At 38.3% G+C, this 21206-nt stretch overlaps 1 protein-coding gene across 1 annotated transcript in view; it reads left to right on the top strand.

Moving 5' to 3' along the window:
• Window positions 1-21206, top strand: part of PAK1 (p21 (RAC1) activated kinase 1) — a 77020-nt gene that overhangs the window by 53070 nt on the left and 2744 nt on the right. Inside the window, exons 8-12 of the mRNA XM_056137997.1 lie at window positions 881-929; window positions 6805-6917; window positions 9714-9831; window positions 11369-11468; window positions 17995-18191. Of these exons, the coding sequence (XP_055993972.1) occupies window positions 881-929; window positions 6805-6917; window positions 9714-9831; window positions 11369-11468; window positions 17995-18191 (577 nt within the window). The remainder of the gene's footprint in view (window positions 1-880; window positions 930-6804; window positions 6918-9713; window positions 9832-11368; window positions 11469-17994; window positions 18192-21206) is intronic.

Genomic DNA, 21206 nt, shown 5'->3' with positions numbered 1-21206 from the left:
GTTTGAAATGATAATGGAAGCCCATATTACAAACTGCTAAATAAAATAAACATAAATATTTTAATCTTCAAAACACTGTTTTGGAAACACTGATTGGAAAACACTATTTTAAAGGGCTTAGTATCAAAGTGAGAAAAGTCAACTAGAGTTTGTCTTAGTGTGGTTCTTAAAATAGCTTTTAAAAAATAGTTTTTAATAATTATTGTTTTCAGTGTAAACTTAGACAGTATAAATGAATACACATACACAACTGAATGAATTTTCAAACAGTAAGCATGTTATGTAATTTAATACCAAGATTAAGAAACAGATCATTATTGGCATCACAGAGGCTTACATTCTTTTTTGATAAGCTATAAACCACTCCCAGATCATTTTGAAATTCGTGAATTTTTACTCACTTCTCTTGGCTCCAGTCATTACTGTTTGCAGAATCTGAGGCCACAAGAGGTTAAAACAACTTGTGAAAAGGAGGAAGTAGGAATAGAAAACTAGTATGTATTGAAGAGTTATTATTTTCTAGCTACTTGGCTAGGTGCTTTCTGAGCTAATAGATTTAAGTTTCCTATAGACACATCTTCACTTTGCAAACAAGGAAAGTGATGCCTAGAGAGAAGTTTAACTTATTTAAGATCTCAGTGGAAGCCATAGATTGGAACTCAGGTCTACTGACCTTTAGGGCCTTTCACTTTTCATTGCCTTTTGTTGCCTCTCAAATGGGATGAGGGAGGTGGAGGCTGTGGGGGGTATTATTTTCACTGATCTTGTTATTAATAATTGTATTGCCAGATTGTCTGTAGAACTTCATTTGTTAATATTTCAAATGTCACTACTTAATTGAACACCGGTTTGTGTTTTCTTCCCTGCTTCACCTGTTCAGTGCTTCGGGCACCGTGTACACTGCAGTGGATGTGGCCACAGGACAGGAGGTGAGTACTCACTGTCCCAGATCAGAATACAGCATAAAAGTGACATGAGGAGGTTTACAGATTTTGAGAAAAGTGTGAGCAGGACACAGATTAGAGGAAGTAAGAGTGAGCTAAATGAGTTGGGAGGTTATTTTGTAAATCCAGGCAAGAGAGATGGTTTGGACTAAGGTAGCAGAGTAGAAAGGAATTAAGTGGATTTGAGAGATACCTAGTAAGGAGGTACCATTCACAAAATTTGATGACTTATGAGCATAGTAGTCAAGAAAAGAGATGAAGATATAACTGTGAAGAAGTTTCTATTACCTCTGAGACATCCTGGAACGCCTTAGCAGGTAGTTATATAAACTTGGTACTTGAAAGAGAAATCTGATACAGAAGAGATTTAAACAGATTTCTTTGGTCTCTTAATCTCATGGTTCTTCCATGACTCCGTGCACAGGGTATCGTTAGCCATTGAAGTCCTTATTCGGAGGACCTCTGTCCTCGTTTACTTAGGCTGGGAGAATTCTGACCTGCTGACCTTGTCTACATAGATGAATCCATGAAGGGAATATTGAGTACTTGGAGTTTCCTAGTATTCTCTCTTTTGGTTTTAAAGTGGAATTGTTAGCAGACTGTGGATGGGAGGTTCAGGGCAAGTTTTTGTTATTATTTTGTAAAGTGTAGTCAATTTTATTCTCCTTTAACCACAAAAGGGAGTCTTTGGTTGTACAAACATTACTAGTTACAGTCTTGCCAAAAACTTCTTGCTGGGAAGGGGCAGGTAGCCCCAGAGCTTTTGAGGGGTCTTTATTTAAAATTCTAACACCCAGTCAGAAGACTTGCGGGGGGGGGGTAGAAGACTTGGGGGTCACCTGGAGTCTGGGAAGGTGCCAGGTCTAGGAGAGAAGGCTGCTTAGAGCCTTAGAGCTGCCTCCTCAGAGGGCTTAGGGCAAGTTTTTTGTTTGTTTGGGGCTGTACCCAGTGATGTTCAAGGGATACTTCTGGTTCTATACTCACGAATCCCTCCTGGCAGGGCTCAGAGAACCCTATGGGATGCCAAGGGTCAAACCCTGGTGGGCCAAGGGCAAGGCAAGCGCTCTGCCTGCTGTATCATTACTCCAACCCCCCAGCAAGTTTTTAGTTTGAATAATTCTGGGCTTCGAAGGATGAGAAAGGGCCCTCCTTTCTAATGAGAATAGCCAGGCTCCCGAAAGAAGCTACTAGGCCTTGCTTGGTTGGGGTTTTGTTTGGCAATTGAAAGCCCTAGGTATACTGGATAATTCCCCTATAATGATCAACAGATATTTTTCTGTTCTCTTGTGAGTTTAACAAGCATCTAAGTCAGATATTGAGGTTATGTAAAGGGCAAATAAACTTCAAAAAATTATTTTTATTAAGGATTGTATCATCAAGCGTTTACTAATATTCTTTAAGGTGAGAATCCAGTGACCTAAAATTCTTATCTTAAAGTTATTTGGCCTTAGTTTGGACTTTGTACTTCCCATTATGTTCTTAGAAATATCGTGGAGAATTGGTAGGAGCCTGGGTTAAAATACTGCTGCATGGGGAAGATTAATATCATTTTTGCATTAGAGGCAGAGACAGAAGGTAGGAAGTCGCAACAAACATAAGGCAAACCCTATGAGGTAAATAATATTATCTCCTCTTTACTGATGAGTAATTTGAGGCTCAGGTAATTTGAATAACTTTTGTAAAATTCTGCTACCAGTAATTAGTGACAAATGGGTCAGATTTTTTTTTTTTACTTTTTAATTTAATCACTGTGAGATAGACCATTACAAAGCTGTTCATGATTGGATTTCAGCCATACAGTAGTCCAACTCCCATCTTTCATTAGTATACATTTCCCAGCACCAGTGACCAGTGTCCCCAGGTTCCCTCCCATTCCCCCCCCCCCCCGCCTGCCTCTATGGCAAGTGCTTTTCTTCTCTCTCTCTCTCTCTCCCTCTTGCTTTCTCTCTCTCTCTCTCCCTCTCGCTTTCTCTCTCTCTCTCTCTCTCTCTCTTTCTCTCTCCTTTTGGGTATTGTGGTTTGCAGTATAGATACTGGAAGGTTATCAAGAATATCCCTTACCTACTTTTAACTCAGATCATGTCCAGCATGATCATTTCCAGCTATTATTGTCATACTGGTCTCTTCTCTGTCTTACCTACCCTCAGCCTTACACACACCCTCAAATATATCATCTAATCGTTGATAAGGGGGCAGGAAATATAAAGTAGAGCAAGGAAAGCCTCTTTAACAAATGGTGCTGGCAAAACTGGACAGCTACATGCAAAAAAACAGACTCAGACCTCTACTAACACCATGCACAAAAGTCAGATGAAAATGGATTAAAGACCTCAACATCAGACCAGAATCCATAAGATACATTGAAGAACAAGGTTGGAAAAACCCTCCACAACCTTGAAGCTACAGGTATCTTCAAAGATGACACGCCACTGACCAAGTAATTGAAAGCAAAGATAAACAAATGGGACTGTCTTAAATTAAGATTTTTTTCCCTTCTTTTTTTAAAAAAAAGTCAAAATATGTGCATTCTGAACTGCATGGCTACAGAAAAGCTTGGTTTAGGCACTTTGGCTCTTTGTCTTGTTTTTAGTGTCTGGAACCTTGCAATCTTTGATGGAAGACTGGCTGGTAAGAGTTTCTGAAAAACCGTAAAGGGCAGGTGAGAGAAAGACTCCATGGTGTGCTTTGCCTCCCTGATGGTCAGAGACTAAGAATGGAAGCAAGCCCATGGGTGGCTAATGCAGTGTGGTCGGGAAGGCTGCAGTTCCTGTCTTGTGACTAGAGATGGAGAGGGGTTGGGAAATGCCTTGCCGCCTTGTGAAAGTTTATTGGCACCTGTCCTGCTATGAAGAGAAGAGCTGTTGTCTGACACTACTTGGAAGAGTAACTTGTGCTAGGAAGTTTTCCAGTTATAGACCCAACAGTTATTTTTCCAGCCCTTTTTAAAATTTATTTAATTGAATCTCATCAGGAGATACAGTTACAAAGTTGTTCCTGATTATGTTTCAGTCATACAGTGTTTCTACACCCTTCCCGCCTCCAGTGTACATTTCCTACCACCAATGTCCCCAGTTTCCCTGCCACACCCCAACCCCCCAGCCTGTCTCCCCCCACCACTTGTGGCAAGCTTCCAACTGTGGACTAGTACTCCTGGCCCTTGATTCTACTGCCCTTGGATATTAGTCTCAGACTACATTTTTTTTTAATATCCCATAAATGGCTATAGTCATTCTGTCCCTCTCCCTCCGACTCATTTCACTCAGCATAATACTCTCCATGTCCATTCATTCATTTTTTTCTGGTGGCTGGATAGTATTTCGTTGTGTAGATGTACCATAGTTTCTTTATCCAGTCAATCATCTGTTCTCAGGCACTCGGGTTGTTTCCGGGTTCTAGCTGAATAGTGCTGCAGTGAACAATGAGATGCAGATGGCTTTTCTGCAGTATGTTTTTTGGGCCCCTGGGGTATATTCCCAGAAGTGGCATTGCTGGGTCTAATGGAAGCTCAATTTCTAGTTTTTTGAGGAATGCCCATACTGTTTTCCAGCCCATTTTTAAGCCTCTGTTAACAGACTGTTGGAGATTTTGAGTTATAAGAGCCTGTGGGCAGTGATGACTTTTTTCTTTGGTATTTATCTTATGAATCTTGATCTCAATTATATTATCTAAAATTGCAGGTAATGATTTTTATTTGGCACAGTGTGGTTAGGGTTTTTTTCTGAAATGATGTAACTTGTATATCTAACGGAGCACTGTGTATACACTAGTGTTTTCTAGTGCGTAATGGTAGGCAATTGTTTGTTCCTCTCATTCCTTGTGGCTTTATTGTCACTCTTTCTGCCTCATCCCAGATACCTTCAAATGCAGAATTGCATTTATTATTGTTTTCACTGTTTTCTTAATTTATAATGTGAATTCCATACTTATATGTGAATTATACAAAAGCTGCTCATTTAGTTCTCAGAACTAAATGTGAAAAATGAACTCAGGGCTGGGAATATGAGCCTTAGTGTACTGATGAAGAAACTGAGGCTCAAAGAGGTTATGGTTGGTCAGGACCAGTAAATAATATTTTCAGGTCCAGAGCTTAGTGGACCTGAGAACTTAAGTTTTCAGAACTTAAGTTCATTGTTTTTTCTGTTGCTGTTTTATGAAAGACCAACTGAGTGGTTTTATTTGGTTTTGGTGTTCTTATCTGTTAAGCAAGAAAAGGAAATACCTGTAAGGAATAAAACATCAACAGATAGTTTGAGTTCTATTCTTGTGAGTATACATGGCTGCTTGCTGTTGCTTTTTTGTGTTTTAATAATTTAAAAATATCAATATATAAATTCTCTTTTCCTCCTCACTTCCACAAATATTGTTGAACACCAACTGTGTGTCAGGCCCTTTGTTTGGCAAGAGGGATTCTGAAGTTTCAAATGAGCTCTCCCATTTCTTAAGATATGTACTTAGCTAGTCATTAGGCAAGGTAGCATGTGAAGTATTAACAACATCTGGGACCTTAAAGAAGGGGAAAAGCCAACCTGGTTGACCCACATAAAGCTTAAGTTATTTCTAAGCACATGGAAATGATGCAAAATACTTCAGATGGGAGGAGATCATGGACTACAGGTGTAAATACAGAGTAAGGAAGAGGTTACCAGATTACGAGAACTTTAAATATTGAGCTAAGGATCATCTCTTGGCACCCAGAAATCATTTAAGATTTTGCACAGGGAGAATATTATCAAATATGCATTTTTGGGAAAATCTGACTCTATGTTTAGGATTCATTGGTATCACTTTGAGAATTCTAATTTTGACTTTCCACAACTGAATGACTATGTTAAGTCACATGTCATATCTGAACTATAATTTCTTTACCTTTCAAAAGGGGTTAATAGTTATACTTAACTCAGAAGGTGTCTCTGAGGATCAAATGAAATAAACTTAAAAGCAAGTTATATCAAACCTGACATATAGATGAAAAGTACCTTGAAATATAAAGTATATAATATTTAGTTTATTTCCTTTTTTGTGAGGTTGGGAAGGAGGTCATGCCACACCTAGCAGTGCTCAGGACTTAGTCCTAGCTCTGTGCTCACTTTGATGATGCTTGGAGTATCACGTACCAGGGATTGAACTGGATTTTGCTTCACACCAAGCAAACATCTTAACCCCTGTCTACCTCAAGTTCCTATAAATTAAACTCTGTCATGCATAAACAATAGGGATCTTATCACCTGTCTCTCTTCTCAATGTGATTAGCTGAATTTATTTTTAAAACCAAATTCAGCGTCCATTTATGAAGCCTCTCTTATATTGCCATATAGAAATTCCCTATTTTGTGTTTCTTTAGAACTTAGAATAGATTTTTGTTTTATTTTCTGTATATTATGATTTTTGTTTGTATGTTTTTGTGATCATATCTGATGGTGCTCATGGCTAACTCTTGGCTCTGTTCTCTGCTGGCAGTGCTTGGGGGACCATATGTGATGCCAGGTAAAATACCTGGGTAGTATGCAAGGGAAGCACCTTATCCTCTGAACTATCACCCTAGTCACTGTATTATGATTATTTAAAGTATTTTTCTAATATAAGTACTTTGATTCCCAAGCTTAGGTGCACATCAGAATTCCCTGAAGGTCTTTTTAACACTCCAATTTACTAGATCTTCCTGCATGGATCCTAAATACTTCCATTTCCAACAAACTCCCAGTGATATTGTGGCTTCCAATCCAGGGGCCTTACATTGACAGCCACTGATCTATATTAATTCATTGTGAATTTTTCAATGATTCATTTCCAACACCATACTCGGAGGAGGTGCTCAGCAAATGCTTAACAACTTTGGTTATTGCATGTACTCTGATTTCAGGTGGCCATTAAACAGATGAATCTTCAACAGCAGCCAAAGAAAGAGTTGATTATTAATGAGATCCTGGTCATGAGGGAAAACAAAAACCCAAATATTGTGAACTACTTGGACAGGTAAGAAATGATAGTTATGTTAGAGAGATGGAGCCTTTGGAAGTGATGGTGGTTGAGTGGTTAGAAGAGAAGACACTACAACTCAGAGCGACTTCCCTTTAAGAATATTCTGTAATGCTTTCCTTTTTGCTTCTGATCTTGTGTAATGCTGGACACCTTTAAAAAAATTTTTTTTAATATTTTTATTTTAGGGGCTGGAGCAATAGTACAGCAGGTAGGCATTTGCCTTGCACGTGGCCGATCTGGGTTCGATTCCCAGCATCCCATATGGTCCCCTGAGCACAGCCAGGAGTAATTCCTGAGTGTAAAACCAGGAGTGACCTCTGTGCATTGCTGGGTGTGACTCAAAAAGCAAAATAATAATAATAATAATAATAATAATTTTCTTTTATTGAATCACCATGAGATAGTTACAAAGCTTTCATATTTGAGTTTCAGTCATACAATGATCAAACAACCCATCCCTCCACCAGTGTACATTTTCCACCACCAATATCCCCAGTATTCCTCCTTCCATCCGAACCCTACCCCTGCCTTTATGGCAGACAGTTTTCCCCATGCTTTCTCTCTACTTTTGGACAATATGGTTTGCAATATAGATACTGAGAGGATATGACATTTGGTCCTTTATCTACTTTCAGTACACATCTCCCATCCCGAACGATGCCTCCAACCATCATTGATTTAGTGATCCCTTCTCTAATCTATCTGCCTTCTGCCCCAGCTCATGAGGCAGGTTTAATGCTGGACACCCTTGATGGCTGCACAATCTTCCTGTCTTAGGTGGAACCCTACCACCTTGTAACTTTAATAATGATCGTAGAACTCTTCATTCTGTCTCAGGAAATCCCTGTAACTTATATGTCTAACTTAAATATATAGCTCTTTAAATCATTCTCTTCCATTTCTTTATCCTGCCCACTCTATTTTGTCCATATTTTCTTAAAATATGATCAATAGTTTCGTTTGAGATTTGATCAGTATGGAAAAAATGATTTTCCTCATTGTAATAGGAATTCAACCTAAGAATTTTACTCATTTTTTAAAAACTTACTGGCTTCTAGTAAGTTTGTAGTCAATTCAAATCAAATTTTAATGTGAAGTTTCCTTTAACTGCTATTTCACTATCTTCATTAAATCCAATTTTGAACATTAGTGTTGTACTTAATTTTGTACCTAACACTTTCATGTAAGATAGGGTTTATTATCTTTTACAGTTGAGGAGATAGTAAGACAGAGTTTTGAATATTTCTAGCATATTAATATGCATAACGATCTTACTCTTTCTATAATCCCATGTTCTTTTCTGAAATTCTTTTCAGAAGACAGTGTAATTTTATTTCAGCCAGATTCCTTGTTCTTCTAAAACATAGGTAATTTTCAGTTCCCTCAAAGAAGAAGGAAGTTTGAGCTTTGCAACACATAATGTTGATAGCTCTTGAAAATAAAGCCTTTTCCTAACTGAGAATGGTTTTCTCTTTATGATGTGGGTCTTGAGTAACTCTGAAGAATTTCCTGAAAGTTATTCATTCTTTAGTTTTAATCTCTTTTAAGAACTATCTAGAGAAAAACTGTTGAAGGCTTTCATAGTATTGGATTATATCCATGTTGTGGAAGAAAGTAGTTTCCAGGGAATTGTTTTAGAAGTTATATAGTTTTTAAAATAGATCATACCTTTGTTCAAATTTCTAGAGGCATTTACTAGGGTCTCTGTAGTAAATAAGGCTGTGTTCCTGGTGCTACTAGTTCCTATTATGGTTCAGAAAAGAAAGAAAGACCTAGAAACTCCTGAGGGAGCACAGAACATTTACTTGAATGTGAAGATGTTGTAGTTGGTCTGTGGTTTTGTGAATATTATGAAGAAAATTCTATCCACATTTATTCATCTCTAAATATGTGATACTCTGAGGTCTTACCTTGAATTTTTTAAGGCAAAATTGCACAATGTGGAGCCACAAAATATAAAAATCCACTACATTGTTTGAACTCAGCTTTAATAATAACATGTCAGGCCCAGGTTAAAGGGCTCTGCTTTGTCAGAAGGTCTCTTGGTTCCTCATTTTACTTGCCACAATAAGTCCAAGTAGAGAGAGATGCCTTCTTAATGTGCTTCGTGAGTGGTCTTACATAAATCTTTTGTGAAAGGTTTTTCCCAGTGCTGAATTCTCCTTTGGTCCAAGTTCCCATATGCTTCTCTCACACAAGAGACAGTAGAAGTCCTAAAGATGGGGTGAGGAGAAGATAACTTCATGTTCAGCTTCAGGTCATGGCATTCCAATATGGCTACTTTATCCTAAGCGAGCCAAATAGCCTGTGAACTTCTGGGCTGCCTGTGGTTTATGTGCCTAATTTGCAGCTGAAAAAAACTGATTTGACAGAATAAGTGATTCTTTGATTTATCACATAAACGTGGAGGAACACAGTCTCAAGTATAACTATAGATTCTAATTTTAGAAAGAATTCTTTTGTGCTATGAATTATAATTTTATTTTTATATTCAGCTAGTGATGTTATTTCTACCTTTTGGAGCTTCACATTATGTTCTGCTTTGTTTTATCCAAGTAAATTCTTACTATTTTTTAAGTTTTGTGATTCTTTCCCTTAGTTTCTGCTTTTCCCCAGTGAGGGGAAAGAACTAGCCGAGACTCTTCTGGAGCTAAGAGAAATGCAGGCCACAGAGCCTGAATTTTAAAAAAATCAAAAAGAGGAAATGCTTATCACTGTATATAGGCTTAGCTTTTGAAACCCAACAATACAGTTCAGTGTTGTCTGTTCCTTGTTTTTGTATGCTTGCAGTTACCTGGTGGGAGATGAGCTCTGGGTTGTTATGGAATACTTGGCTGGAGGCTCTTTGACAGATGTGGTTACAGAAACCTGCATGGACGAAGGCCAGATTGCTGCCGTTTGCCGAGAGGTAAGGCCAAATGCCCAGCTCTCCTTGAGTAGACTCTACCCTGTAGGGTCTCACCTGGGTACTCTGGGTGTGGAAAAGTTAGTCGGACTCTCATATCATTCTCTTATTAGTTGTCTTTTAAAACTTAATTACTATGGTTATTCTTCAGACTGAAATTATATACCATTCTAGAAAATAGAAAATTATATACAGCCAATCACTCATTGATTTCAGATTTCAGCTCTTAAAGGTAAAGTGCTTGGGCCAGAAAGATTATACCACCAATGAGGGATGGGGTAGGGGTAGTGGGAGGGATGCTGGGAACATTGATGGGGGAGAATGGGCGCTGGTGGAGGGATAGGTAAATGGTCATTTTATGACTGCAATGCAAACATGAAAGTTCGTAAGTTTGTAACTATACCTCACGTTGATTCACTAATAAAAGTAAATAAATAAATAAATAAAAATTTAAAAAAATATATTATACCACCAAGTGCCACCAGGAGTGATCCTTGAGCACAGGGATTTACTCTGATTTCGTGCTTTCTTCAATATGCTATAAAGAAAATAAAGCGGAGTATAAAGAAACAAAAGAGATATGCTGTTTTATACAGAGGAAGTTTTTCCACAGTTTTATATGAATAAATATTCAAATAATTTGAAAATGCAAGGTAAAAACTAGGGTAAAATCCTTTTGGGTGAAAGATATAGAAAACAAAGCATAAGTAAGTCTTATTTTCTGCTGTTTGCTATTAAATTTCTAAGAATATTAGAGATATCTAAGTATATAAACAGGTCGATATAAGAAGGGGAAACCCACTATACACTCTCTCTCTTATACACACACACACACACACACACACACACACACACACAAAGCCTCTACAAGAAGTAGTGTCCTCATAAGAGAACCATGTTTTTAATAGAGCAAGCAACAGAGAGTATGGGGGAAACTGTCTGCCATGGAGGTAGGGGGAGAGTGGGAAAGGAGAAGGGGTGTACTGGGGAGATTGGTTGTAGGGAATGTGCACTGGTGGAGGGATGGCTGTTCAATCATTGTATGATTGAAACTCAAATGTGAAAACTTGTAACTGTATCTCACGGTGTTTCAATAAAAATAATAATAAAATCACGGTCACGGTCCTCCCGTTGTTCATCGATTTCCTCGAGCGGGCCCAGTAACGTCTCCATCATGAGACTTGTTGTTACTGTGTTTGGCATATCGAATACGTCACCGGTAGCTTGCCAGGCTCTGCCGTGAGGGCGAGATATTCTCAGTAGCTTGCCAGGCTCTCCGAGAGGGATAATAAAATAGAAAAAAGAAAAATAAAACTACTATAGAACATATTAGCATAAGGCAGTACAGAATGTTAAAAGAATTCTCAAGCTAAGAGACAGGACAAGGTTCTGCCAGTGACTTAGAACAAGTCTTTTTATTCGTTGGGAACGTACTTTCTTTATCTTGAAATCAGGAGGCTGGATTAATTTATTTTTCTGTAAATCTGTATATTAAATGTCCTTTCACCCCTCCCCCCCTCGGCTCATACCTTTTCAATAGTGCCTGCAGGCTTTGGAGTTTCTCCACTCAAACCAGGTTATTCACAGAGACATCAAGAGTGACAACATCCTATTGGGAATGGATGGATCTGTCAAGCTGAGTGAGTAGGAGTTATACTTTTCCCTCTCTGAGATTGTTACTGAGATAATAGCTAACTTCTTGGTTCTTGTAGATAGCGAGTAAGACTAGCATGCCAACCACCAAATGTCTTCTGTGTTACAGCTCATTACTTAAAGTACCTACATTTCTACAAGTAATGAGCATATGCAGTGACCCCAGCAACTGCTCAACTAATGACCTGTATATATATATATTTTATGTATGCCTGCCCCTTAGTTGTTTTTGTTGTCTGATATATTATGCCATATGTAAATGGAGGGTAAGAAACCAGTCTGTTGGGGCAGAGTGATGGTACAGTGAATAGGGTACTCACCTTGTACACAGGTGGCCCAGGTTTGATTTTTGGCACCCTATATGGTCCCCCAAGTCCTGGCAGGAGTGAAGAGCCAAGAAGTAAACTCTGAGCACTGCCAGGTGTGGCCAAAAGCAAAAAAAAAATGCCAATGTCAATTCCTCTTTTGCAAACCACAGCACCCAAAAGGAGAGAGAGAACAAAAGGGAGTGCCCTGCCACAGAGGCAGGATGGGATGGAGGGGGTTGGAGGGTGGGAGGGATACTGGGATTAGTGGTGGTTGAGAATGGGCACTGGTGGAGGGATGGGTACTCGATCATTGTATAACTGAAACACAAGCACAAAAATTTGTAAGTCTACAACTGTACCTCATGGTGTTTCACTAATAAAAATTAAAAAAAATAACAAAAGCAGAAACAGAAAATAAAAAAGGAAACCAATCAATCTTGATTGAATACAAAATGACTAGTCAGATTAACTGTAAAATAAGCAATATGATTGGATCTACAGTGACCGATTGATCAATTGATCGATTGATCGTCTCTATAACATCCATGAAGATTATAGCTATAGAGGTGTCCACCTACCTCATTTACACTTTAACAGGACTTGTCTCTTTGGGAATGGAAATCATATAACAGTACCTATAAGATTTACCAAAAGTTTTTGTTTTCCTGAAATATTCAGGCTCTCTATATTTCTCAGTATACATAAAGTTGAACTAGTTGTATTAGATTTTTATTCCTCACTTACTTAAACATTCAGTTTTTTAAAAAGTATTTACTGGTTTCCTATCTAAAAATGCAGAGACATGCATTAGGAAACAAAATCCAACCCTCTGCTCTCAAGATAAGTACAGGCCCAAAGTGGAAGGTTGGAAAGCAGTCGCAGAGGCTAATTGAGAGACCATAAAAGCAGCAGCAACCACTAGACTCTTGTCAATCCAAAGAGCATTCAGGCTGACGATGGCAGTAAAAAGTAGGATGGGCACTGCAAACTTGTTAAGGGGTTAAGAGGACTTGACTCTTACCAACATGCACCAAGATAATGGGGCAGCAAAGTTTATAAATCAACTATAAATGTAATTGAAAAGATTAATTGATAGTAACACTATAATAGCGGGAGATTCTAATACACCACTCTTGATATAGCATAGATCAACTGGACACAACATCAGTTAGGAAACAAGAGCTCTAAATGTGGAATTGAAAAATTGGAGATTAATTGACAAATACAGGATCTTCTATTCCCCTAAATCTAAATACACAGTCTTCTCAGTGTACATGAAATATTCTCCAGGAGAGACCACATGCTGGAGCTCAATTTGCATGTCATAAAGTTAAGGAATATAAATCATATCTATATTGTTTTCAGACCACAGTGTCATTAAAGTAGAAATTACCCATAAGAAGAATAGTTAGGAAAAACTCAAACACCTGAAAAAACTATTAGGTTATGGAGGCTACCAAAAGAAGTAAAAAGATTCCTCAAAATGAAAGAGAATGAAGACATGTATGGTCACCTGTGTTAATTGCGGTGCTTACTACAGTGGACAGGATATGGGAACAACCCATATTCCCTTTGAAAAACGAATGGGTAAAACATTGTGATGGGTGTTCATAGTGGAATATTGTACAGCATAAGGAAAGATGAAATCTTGTAGTTTGTTGCAACTTGAATGGAACTGGAGGACATCGTACTAAGTAAAATAATTTATATGTAGGTCAAATACTGGATGGACTATGTTCATCTGTGGTGTATAGAAAAATAGAACAAGTGACTACATAAGATAGGACAACTACAAGCCCTATGTCTTAGATCACAAAACTGATATTGCCAAGTAGCTGGGGGAGGGACAGAAAGGAAGAGGGAGAGTAGAGGAAGGCTGAGCACAGTGGTGGAGTGTCCTGGTCACTTGATGGTGGTGAGGTGCAGTAATTGTATCAAAATCATAAATGTTAACACTGTTATAGCTATGTTACTAAGTATAATAATAAAAGGGTTTTTTTTTTTTTTGCTTTTTGGGTCACACCTGGCGATGCACAGGGGTTACTCCTGGCTCTGCACTCAGGAGTTACTCCTGGCGGTGCTCAGGGGACCACATGGGATGCTGGGAATCGAACCCGGGTCGGCCGCGTGCAAGGCAAGCGCCCTACCCGCTGTGCTATCTCTCCAGCCCCCGATAATAAAAGTTTTTAATAAAAAATGTAAAAATATTTATTTCATGCCCACAGCATTAAAAGCATTAAAAGCATCAAGGATACTTTTGCCCATTTTTAAGTAGCTCTCAGTCAAGTATGGAAGGCATGACATAAATATTTAACAAATATTTTATGTAATTTAATTTATTCAGCAAACTTCTACTCAGTGTATATTATACTGCTGGACAGTCCAGCAATAAAAAGTAAGAAGAAAGTCCTTATCAAAGATTTTATAACTTGCTTATTTTTGGGGGAGTTGTTAATTATTTCTAATTTTTTTTAGTGCTCTCTGACTTTTCCCATATTTTCTCTTATTTATTTATCATCATGTTAAAAGGTTATAATATTTTAATTAAATCACTGTGAATTACTGAGCTACAAAGTTACTCTTTATTAAGTTTCAGGCATACAATGTTCCAACACCAATCCCTTCCCTCCATAAATGTCCCCGGTTCCCTTCCCACCTTTTCCTTCCACCATTGTCCCTGACCTGTTTTCCCCACTCTCCACACACACACTCCAGTGGCTGTCTTCCTACTTCATTTCTACTGCATTTGGGCATTTGTTACTCTCCGATAAAGCTTCTTTATACCTCACAAATGAGAGAGATATTCTGTCTCCCTACCCCACTGATTAACTTCACTCAGTATGAAACTCTCCAGAACCCAGAACCATAGAAGCACTGAAGAATTGCATACTTTCATCTTTTGTTATGGCCAGGTAGTATATGGCCCATTGTGTATATGTACTATAGTTTCTTTATCCAGTTTTCTGTCCTTGGGCACATGGGTTTTCAGAGTTTGGCTACTGTGGATAGTGCTACAATGAAAATAGGAATGCAGATGTCTTTTCTACATGATGCTTGGGGACAATAGAGTATATTCAAGGAGTTAAGTTGTCTGGTTGAATGGAAGCTCAAGTCCTAGTTTTTGAAGAATGCCCATATTATCTTTCAAAAAAGCCTGGACTAGTCGACATTCCCACCAACAGTGAATGAGGGGCCCTTTTTTCTTGCATCCACACCAACATTGGTTGTTTTTTTGATGAGTACCAGCTCTATAGTTGAGGTGATAACTTATTGTTGTTTTATTTACATTTTCCTGATGATTAATGATATTAAGAATTTTTCATATGTCCATTGTCCATTATATTTCTTCTTTGAGGAAGTTTCTGTTCATCTCTTCTCCCTATGTTTTGCTAGGATGAGATTTTGTTGTTGTTGTAAAGTTCTACCAGTGCTTTGTATATTTTGGATATTAACCCTTTATCAGATGAGTGGTGAGCAAGTAAATTCTCTCAGTTTGTTCTTTGTATTCTGGTCATCATTCCTTTGAGGCACAGAAGCTTCTTAATTTAGTGTAGTCCCATTTGTTTATTGTTGTTTCTACTTGTTTGGTCAGTGGCTTTTTAATCCCTGTAGATGTGTCTAGCTTCAATGTCAAAGAGACTTCTGCTTATGTTTTCTTCTATGTACCTTATGTATTCAGATCTGATATTGAAATACCAGACTAGTTTTTGAAAAACTTTGATCCATTTTGACTTGACTTTTGTGCATAGCATTAAAAAGAGGTCTGAGTTCTTTTTATTTTTGCATGTTTCTGACCAGGGGGATGAAAAAACCCTGTATTTGTCAACTTGTCGACTAAGCCTCTGTCTTCCATTTCTTCTTTCAAATCTAGTATTTTCTTCCTTATTTTCTTCTTTAGTGTGTTGATCAGGAGGTGATAGGGCTGGTATTGAAGTCTCCAACTATTATTATGTTGCTCTTAGTGTTTTCCTTGAAGTCTGTTAAAGGTTATTCTAAGTATTTTCTTATCCCTCATTTCATTTATATATGTTTAGAAGTGTGAATTCTTCCTGATATACATATACCTTGATCATTACAAAATGACCCTTCAGTCTCTTATCACTTTATTAAGCCTGAAATCAATGTTTTCTTATACAAGTATGACCACTCTGACCTCTCTATGGGATTTGTTTTCTTAAAATATTGTCTTGCAACCTTCAACTTTCAGTTTGTTTGCCTTACTCTTCAAGTATGTTTCTGTTTGGAAACAGAGGGTTGGATTCAAGTTTTTAATCCATTTTGCCACTCTGTCTTTTAAATGATTCATTTAGGCCATTGACATTGAGTGAGATTATTATCATGGAGTTCTGTAGAAGTTTGGCATGTTTATGAAATTTGTCTTGATTCAAAACAGCCCCTTTAGTTTTTCTTGAAAAGTTGCTTTCAAGTCTGTGAAGTTCCTGAATGCTCGCTTATTCATGAAGCTCTGTTTCATTACTTCACATATGAATGAAAGTCTGGTAGGGGAAAGTATACTTTGAGGCCTTCATTTCATTGAGTTTTTTTTTTAACTATATCCCGCCATTGTCTTCAACTCACAGGGTCTCCTTTGATAAATCTGCTGTAAATCTTAAGGACTCTCCTTTGTATGTAACTTTTTTCTGTGATCCTGCTACTTTCAGTATTCTGTATCTTTGGCTTTTCTTCATTCTTTTTCATGTGTCCTGGAGTGTTTTTATTTGAGTCTTGTTTAGCTGGTACCTTTCAGGACTCTTGTATCTGGGAGCATGTTTGACTATTGCTTTTTCATCAAAAATGCCTTCCTGGGCCTCTGAACCCTCAAGAGTTTTATGTCGTTCCCATCGAATTCATCCTAGTGTTCACTTGTTTGCTATTCCTTAATGTTGAAGCTTTTTTATCTCTCTTTCTATCTTTTGTTTTTGTCTGGAGGTTTTCTTCATTTTATCTTGAAGCTCACTGCTTTTGTCCTCAGCTACTATTACTCTGATGCTGAGGCCTTCCAGTGAGTTTTTCATTTAATCTACCAAATTCTTTAGTTCTGTCATTTTTGCTTATTGTTTTCTCATTTCTGTTCTCATATCCTCTTGGCCGTATGTTTCATTGTTTCTTTCAGCTCATTCAACATCCTTCACATTTCCTCCTTAAAGTGCTTCTCTGAAAGTTTATATATCTGGTTAGTACTTAGTGAGTCTTTGGGGCCACTCTCTTTGCTCACTGAACATGGTGGGTTCCGTGCTGCTTCTTATTGTGCCTATTGTAGACTTAGAGTGAATCTCTACAGTTAACTGTTGTACCCCTTCACATTACAGAGTTGTCTGGTTAGATGAGCTGGTTGTTGCTTTGTCCCCTGTCAAATCTATCCAATGTCAATATTCGTTACTCATTCTGGGTTTCTTGCGTTAGTCCCAGGAGATGTTTTGTTCTGTGTGATGGGTATAATTTTACAAATGTGTTAGTAGTTGGTCTATGATTTCCAGATTTTATAGATCTGGTTGATATAAGTCTGAGTGATTCCACCTACCTGGGTACACAGTGAGGCTAATTATTTTTGCAGCCCTGGGTGTATGGCTACTCTATTACAGGATTTCAGGACAGTTTAATACCTCTGTATCTATATAGAACACATCCGCTATCTTCATTTGGTATTATGATCTCAGTATCAAAAAGATTTCTTTACCTACTTCCTCACCTTGCTCAAGAATTCATAATTTATATATGTAATGTGAATGACTGATGGCAGAACATTTTGTTAAAATGTTACAGAAACCAGTAGTCCAGCCAAACATGATGTGTCACAGATGGATGGACAGCTTATTGAAAGAGTTTTTTTTTCCTGTTTGGGTCAACCTGATGATGCACAGGGGTCACTCCTGGCTCTGCACTCAGAAATTACCCCTGGCGGTGCTCAGGGGACCATATGGGATGCTGGGAATCGAACCCGGGTTGGCCGCATGCAAGGCAAACGCCCTACCTGCTGTGCTATCGCTCCAGCCCCTTATTGAGAGAGTTTTAACAATTTTCCATAGGACACAAGCTAAGAAACTAATGAAAAGAAAGCCTGTTTGACAGTTATTTGGGTTTGGCTGACTCCCAGCTTTAGAGAGACCAGGGATTTCAATATGATAGAGCTATAGGCAAAGCAGGACATTAAGGGATATAATACTTATAGAAGAGTATATAATATAAATCTTTTTTCCTTTTCTAGCTGACTTTGGATTTTGTGCCCAAATCACTCCAGAGCAGAGCAAACGGAGCACCATGGTGGGAACCCCATACTGGATGGCGCCTGAGGTTGTGACAAGGAAGGCCTATGGGCCCAAGGTTGACATCTGGTCCTTGGGCATTATGGCAATTGAAATGATTGAAGGGGAACCCCCATACCTCAATGAAAATCCTCTGAGAGTGAGTGTCTCATGTTAAGTCTCATATTAATATATTTGGACTGTACTTTAGTCTGAGGAAAAGGAAGTCGAGGTCTTTTCTTTGAATTTCAAGCAGAGTCTCTATTCTAGATGAAAGTAGGTATTGCTAAATTTAAAGTAATAATGCTCAAAGTAAAGGGGAATTAGCAGTTACTCATTGATTTATTCTGTGATTCCCATAATTAAGATATTTCTCCAAAGATAATAAATGAAGGAATATATTATAATAGGCATAAACAAATGTAATGGGACTAATGTAGTAGGGGTAGGGTGAAGTGTACTATTTTAGTTAGGATAGAGAAAGAAGTCCTCCTTTACAAGTTCTATGAGCTAAAACTTGAAGGAAGTAAAGGAGCATTCATGTGACTGATCATACACAAGAGTTTTCCATGAAGAAGTACACAGATGTCTTGATTTGAGGCCATTCCTATTTCTGGAAAACCACGATGGTATTTTTAGTGTCTAGAAGTGAGTGGATAGGGTGGAGAATGGTAAACATGGTGAAAGAAGTAGCTGATGGCCAGATCAGGTGGCCATGAAAGAATTTTGTTTTCATTCTGCATTCTGAAAGACATCGGTGGATTTTAAACCAAGCAGTAATGTGGCCAGATTTATTTTCAACAAATGATTTTGTCAGCTTATTTAGAAAATAGAAGAGTCACTTTAGATATAATTTAGATAATAATGGTGACTTGATCTCTGTCAGTAGGAGTAGAACTCAAAAGTGGTTGGACTTAGTGTTTTGAAGTTTAGCCATCAGAATGAATTTGGGTGTTAGAGAAAGAAGACTGAATAATAGCTGAAAGATTCTTGACCTTCATTGCTGAAAAAAACTCATTATCAACCAAGGTAGCAATGTGGGGTAGTAAAGAGTTGATTTGAGTATATCATTTTGAAATATCTACTAGACATTCAAGTGGAGATATTCAGTAGAGTTGAACATGAGTGTAGAGTTCGGTATTCAAGGGTAATTTATAGTTGACTTATTTAAAAATTCCCAGTAGGGGCTAGGGATAGGGCTGGAGCAATAGCACAGCGGGTAGGGCATTTGCCTTGCACACAGCCGACCTGGGTTTGATTCCTCCGTCCCTCTCGGAGAGCCTGGCAAGCTACCGAGATTATCCCGCCTACATAGTAGAGCCTGGCAAGATGCCTGTGGTGTATTCGATATGCCAAAAACAGTAACAACAAGTCTCATAATGGAGACACTACTGGTGCCCGCTTGAGCAAATTGATGAACAACAGGAGGACAGTGCTACAGATAGAGGCTAGAAATATAGTTCAAGTGGTAGAGCACATATATGGGAGAGGCTCCAATTTTGAATGAGATACTAGATGAGTAACTGTGCCTGCAATTGAGGTTTGAGTACTGAGTTCTGGGATATTCTACAGTGTTTACAGTTCAGAGGAAATATTAAAAGTGTGACCTTCCTAGTAGGAGAACTTAAAGATGCAAGTTCTGGAAGCCAACAGAATAAAATATTTCAAAATTGGTTCCCATATAAAATGTGACTAATAGGTATATAAGTTAAAACTGAAAAGTAAAAACTGTTCTCATATTACAGTGGTGACTAATGGCCTTGAACATTAGTTTTTGTAGAGTGATAAGAATAAAGCATAATGTGAGATAATTGAGCCAAGTTAGAGAAGTTGTGAAGGAATATATGAACAGAGGAATGGATCAATATTTTGATCAGGACATATTTTCATTAAATTGGAGGGAGGGGGGAGATTTTTCCTTTAAACTATTTTCATTGAGCTACCAGGATTTGAGGCACTGAAATTTACAATGCTGTTGCTCATTTCTTTAAAGATGAAATTTATCTGGCTGGAGCGATAGCACAGTGGGTAGGGCGTTTGCCTTGCACGCAGCCAACATGGCCGACACAGGTTCGATTCCCAGCACCCCATATGGTCCCCTGAGCACCTCCAGGAGCAATTCCTGAGTGCATGAGCCAGGAGTAACCCCTGAGCATCGCCGGGTGTGACCCAAAAAGCAAAAAAAAAAAAAGATGAAATTTATCATGCTTTTATGCTGATGAGAATGATTCAGTGGCGGGGGTGGGGGGGGCAAATGATCCTGTAGAGATCTGAAAATTATAAGAGAACTGAAAATTATAGGAGTGATTTTATTATGTAGAAAAAATAGGATATGTCAGGTTGTGAAGTCAAGAAACATAATTGAGACAGTTTATCTTTTGTAATAGGAGACAAAATAGAATGAATATATGGATACAGACAAAAAGGAGTTTGATAATTTTTGGCAAATGAAAGGGTGATTCTGATTGCTTTTATTTTCTTCCAGTGTTGAAGTTCCTATATATTGCTGATAGACCATCATCTAAACTGAATGCTTCTTACATAGCTGATTATTGAAAGTTTTCAGTGTGTCAATGGAAACTGTTCTGTTGCTTTTAACCTTCAGTCCCAGCTTTTGCATTACATGTACAACAGATTTCCCCCAACTTTAGAATTGATCAGTGGGGTGTAATGGAAATAAACCCTGGGATTAGAGCCAGAGAATTTGCTTTTTTTTCTTTGTTTTTTGGGTCACACTTAGCGATGCTCAGGGATTACTCCTGGCTCTACACTCAGCAGTTACTCCTCGTGGGTGTGGGGGACTGAATGGAATACTGAAGACCAACCCAGGTTGGCCTTGTGAAAGGCAAACACCCTACCTGCTGTGCTGTCGCTCCAGCCCTGGGTTGGGTAATTCTTTCTCCATGTCAAAACCCAGAGCTATTGTTATCATTAAATAAAATAGGGTTTGCATAGCTACTTTTTGAACTAAAGTGTTGCATGCTTGCAAAGGTGTGATATTGCTGTTTTCCTGAGTCTTTCCCAAAAGATGCTTCCTTTTAAGGACCCAGAGAGACAAACAGTGAAGTGAGGTGCTGTTTTACAGAACACTCCCCCTTTTGGGGGGTGGAGAGAGGATAACAGGTGGTGCTCAGGGATTATTCCTGGCTCTGCATTTAGGGATCATTTCTTGCGC

This window comes from Sorex fumeus, unplaced genomic scaffold (genome assembly GCF_029834395.1).
Source record: "Sorex fumeus unplaced genomic scaffold, SorFum_2.1 ptg000128l, whole genome shotgun sequence".
NCBI classification, from domain to species: Eukaryota; Metazoa; Chordata; class Mammalia; order Eulipotyphla; family Soricidae; genus Sorex; species Sorex fumeus.
Note: the sequence above shows the minus strand (reverse complement) of the source record. Positions and strands in the feature narration are given on the sequence as shown.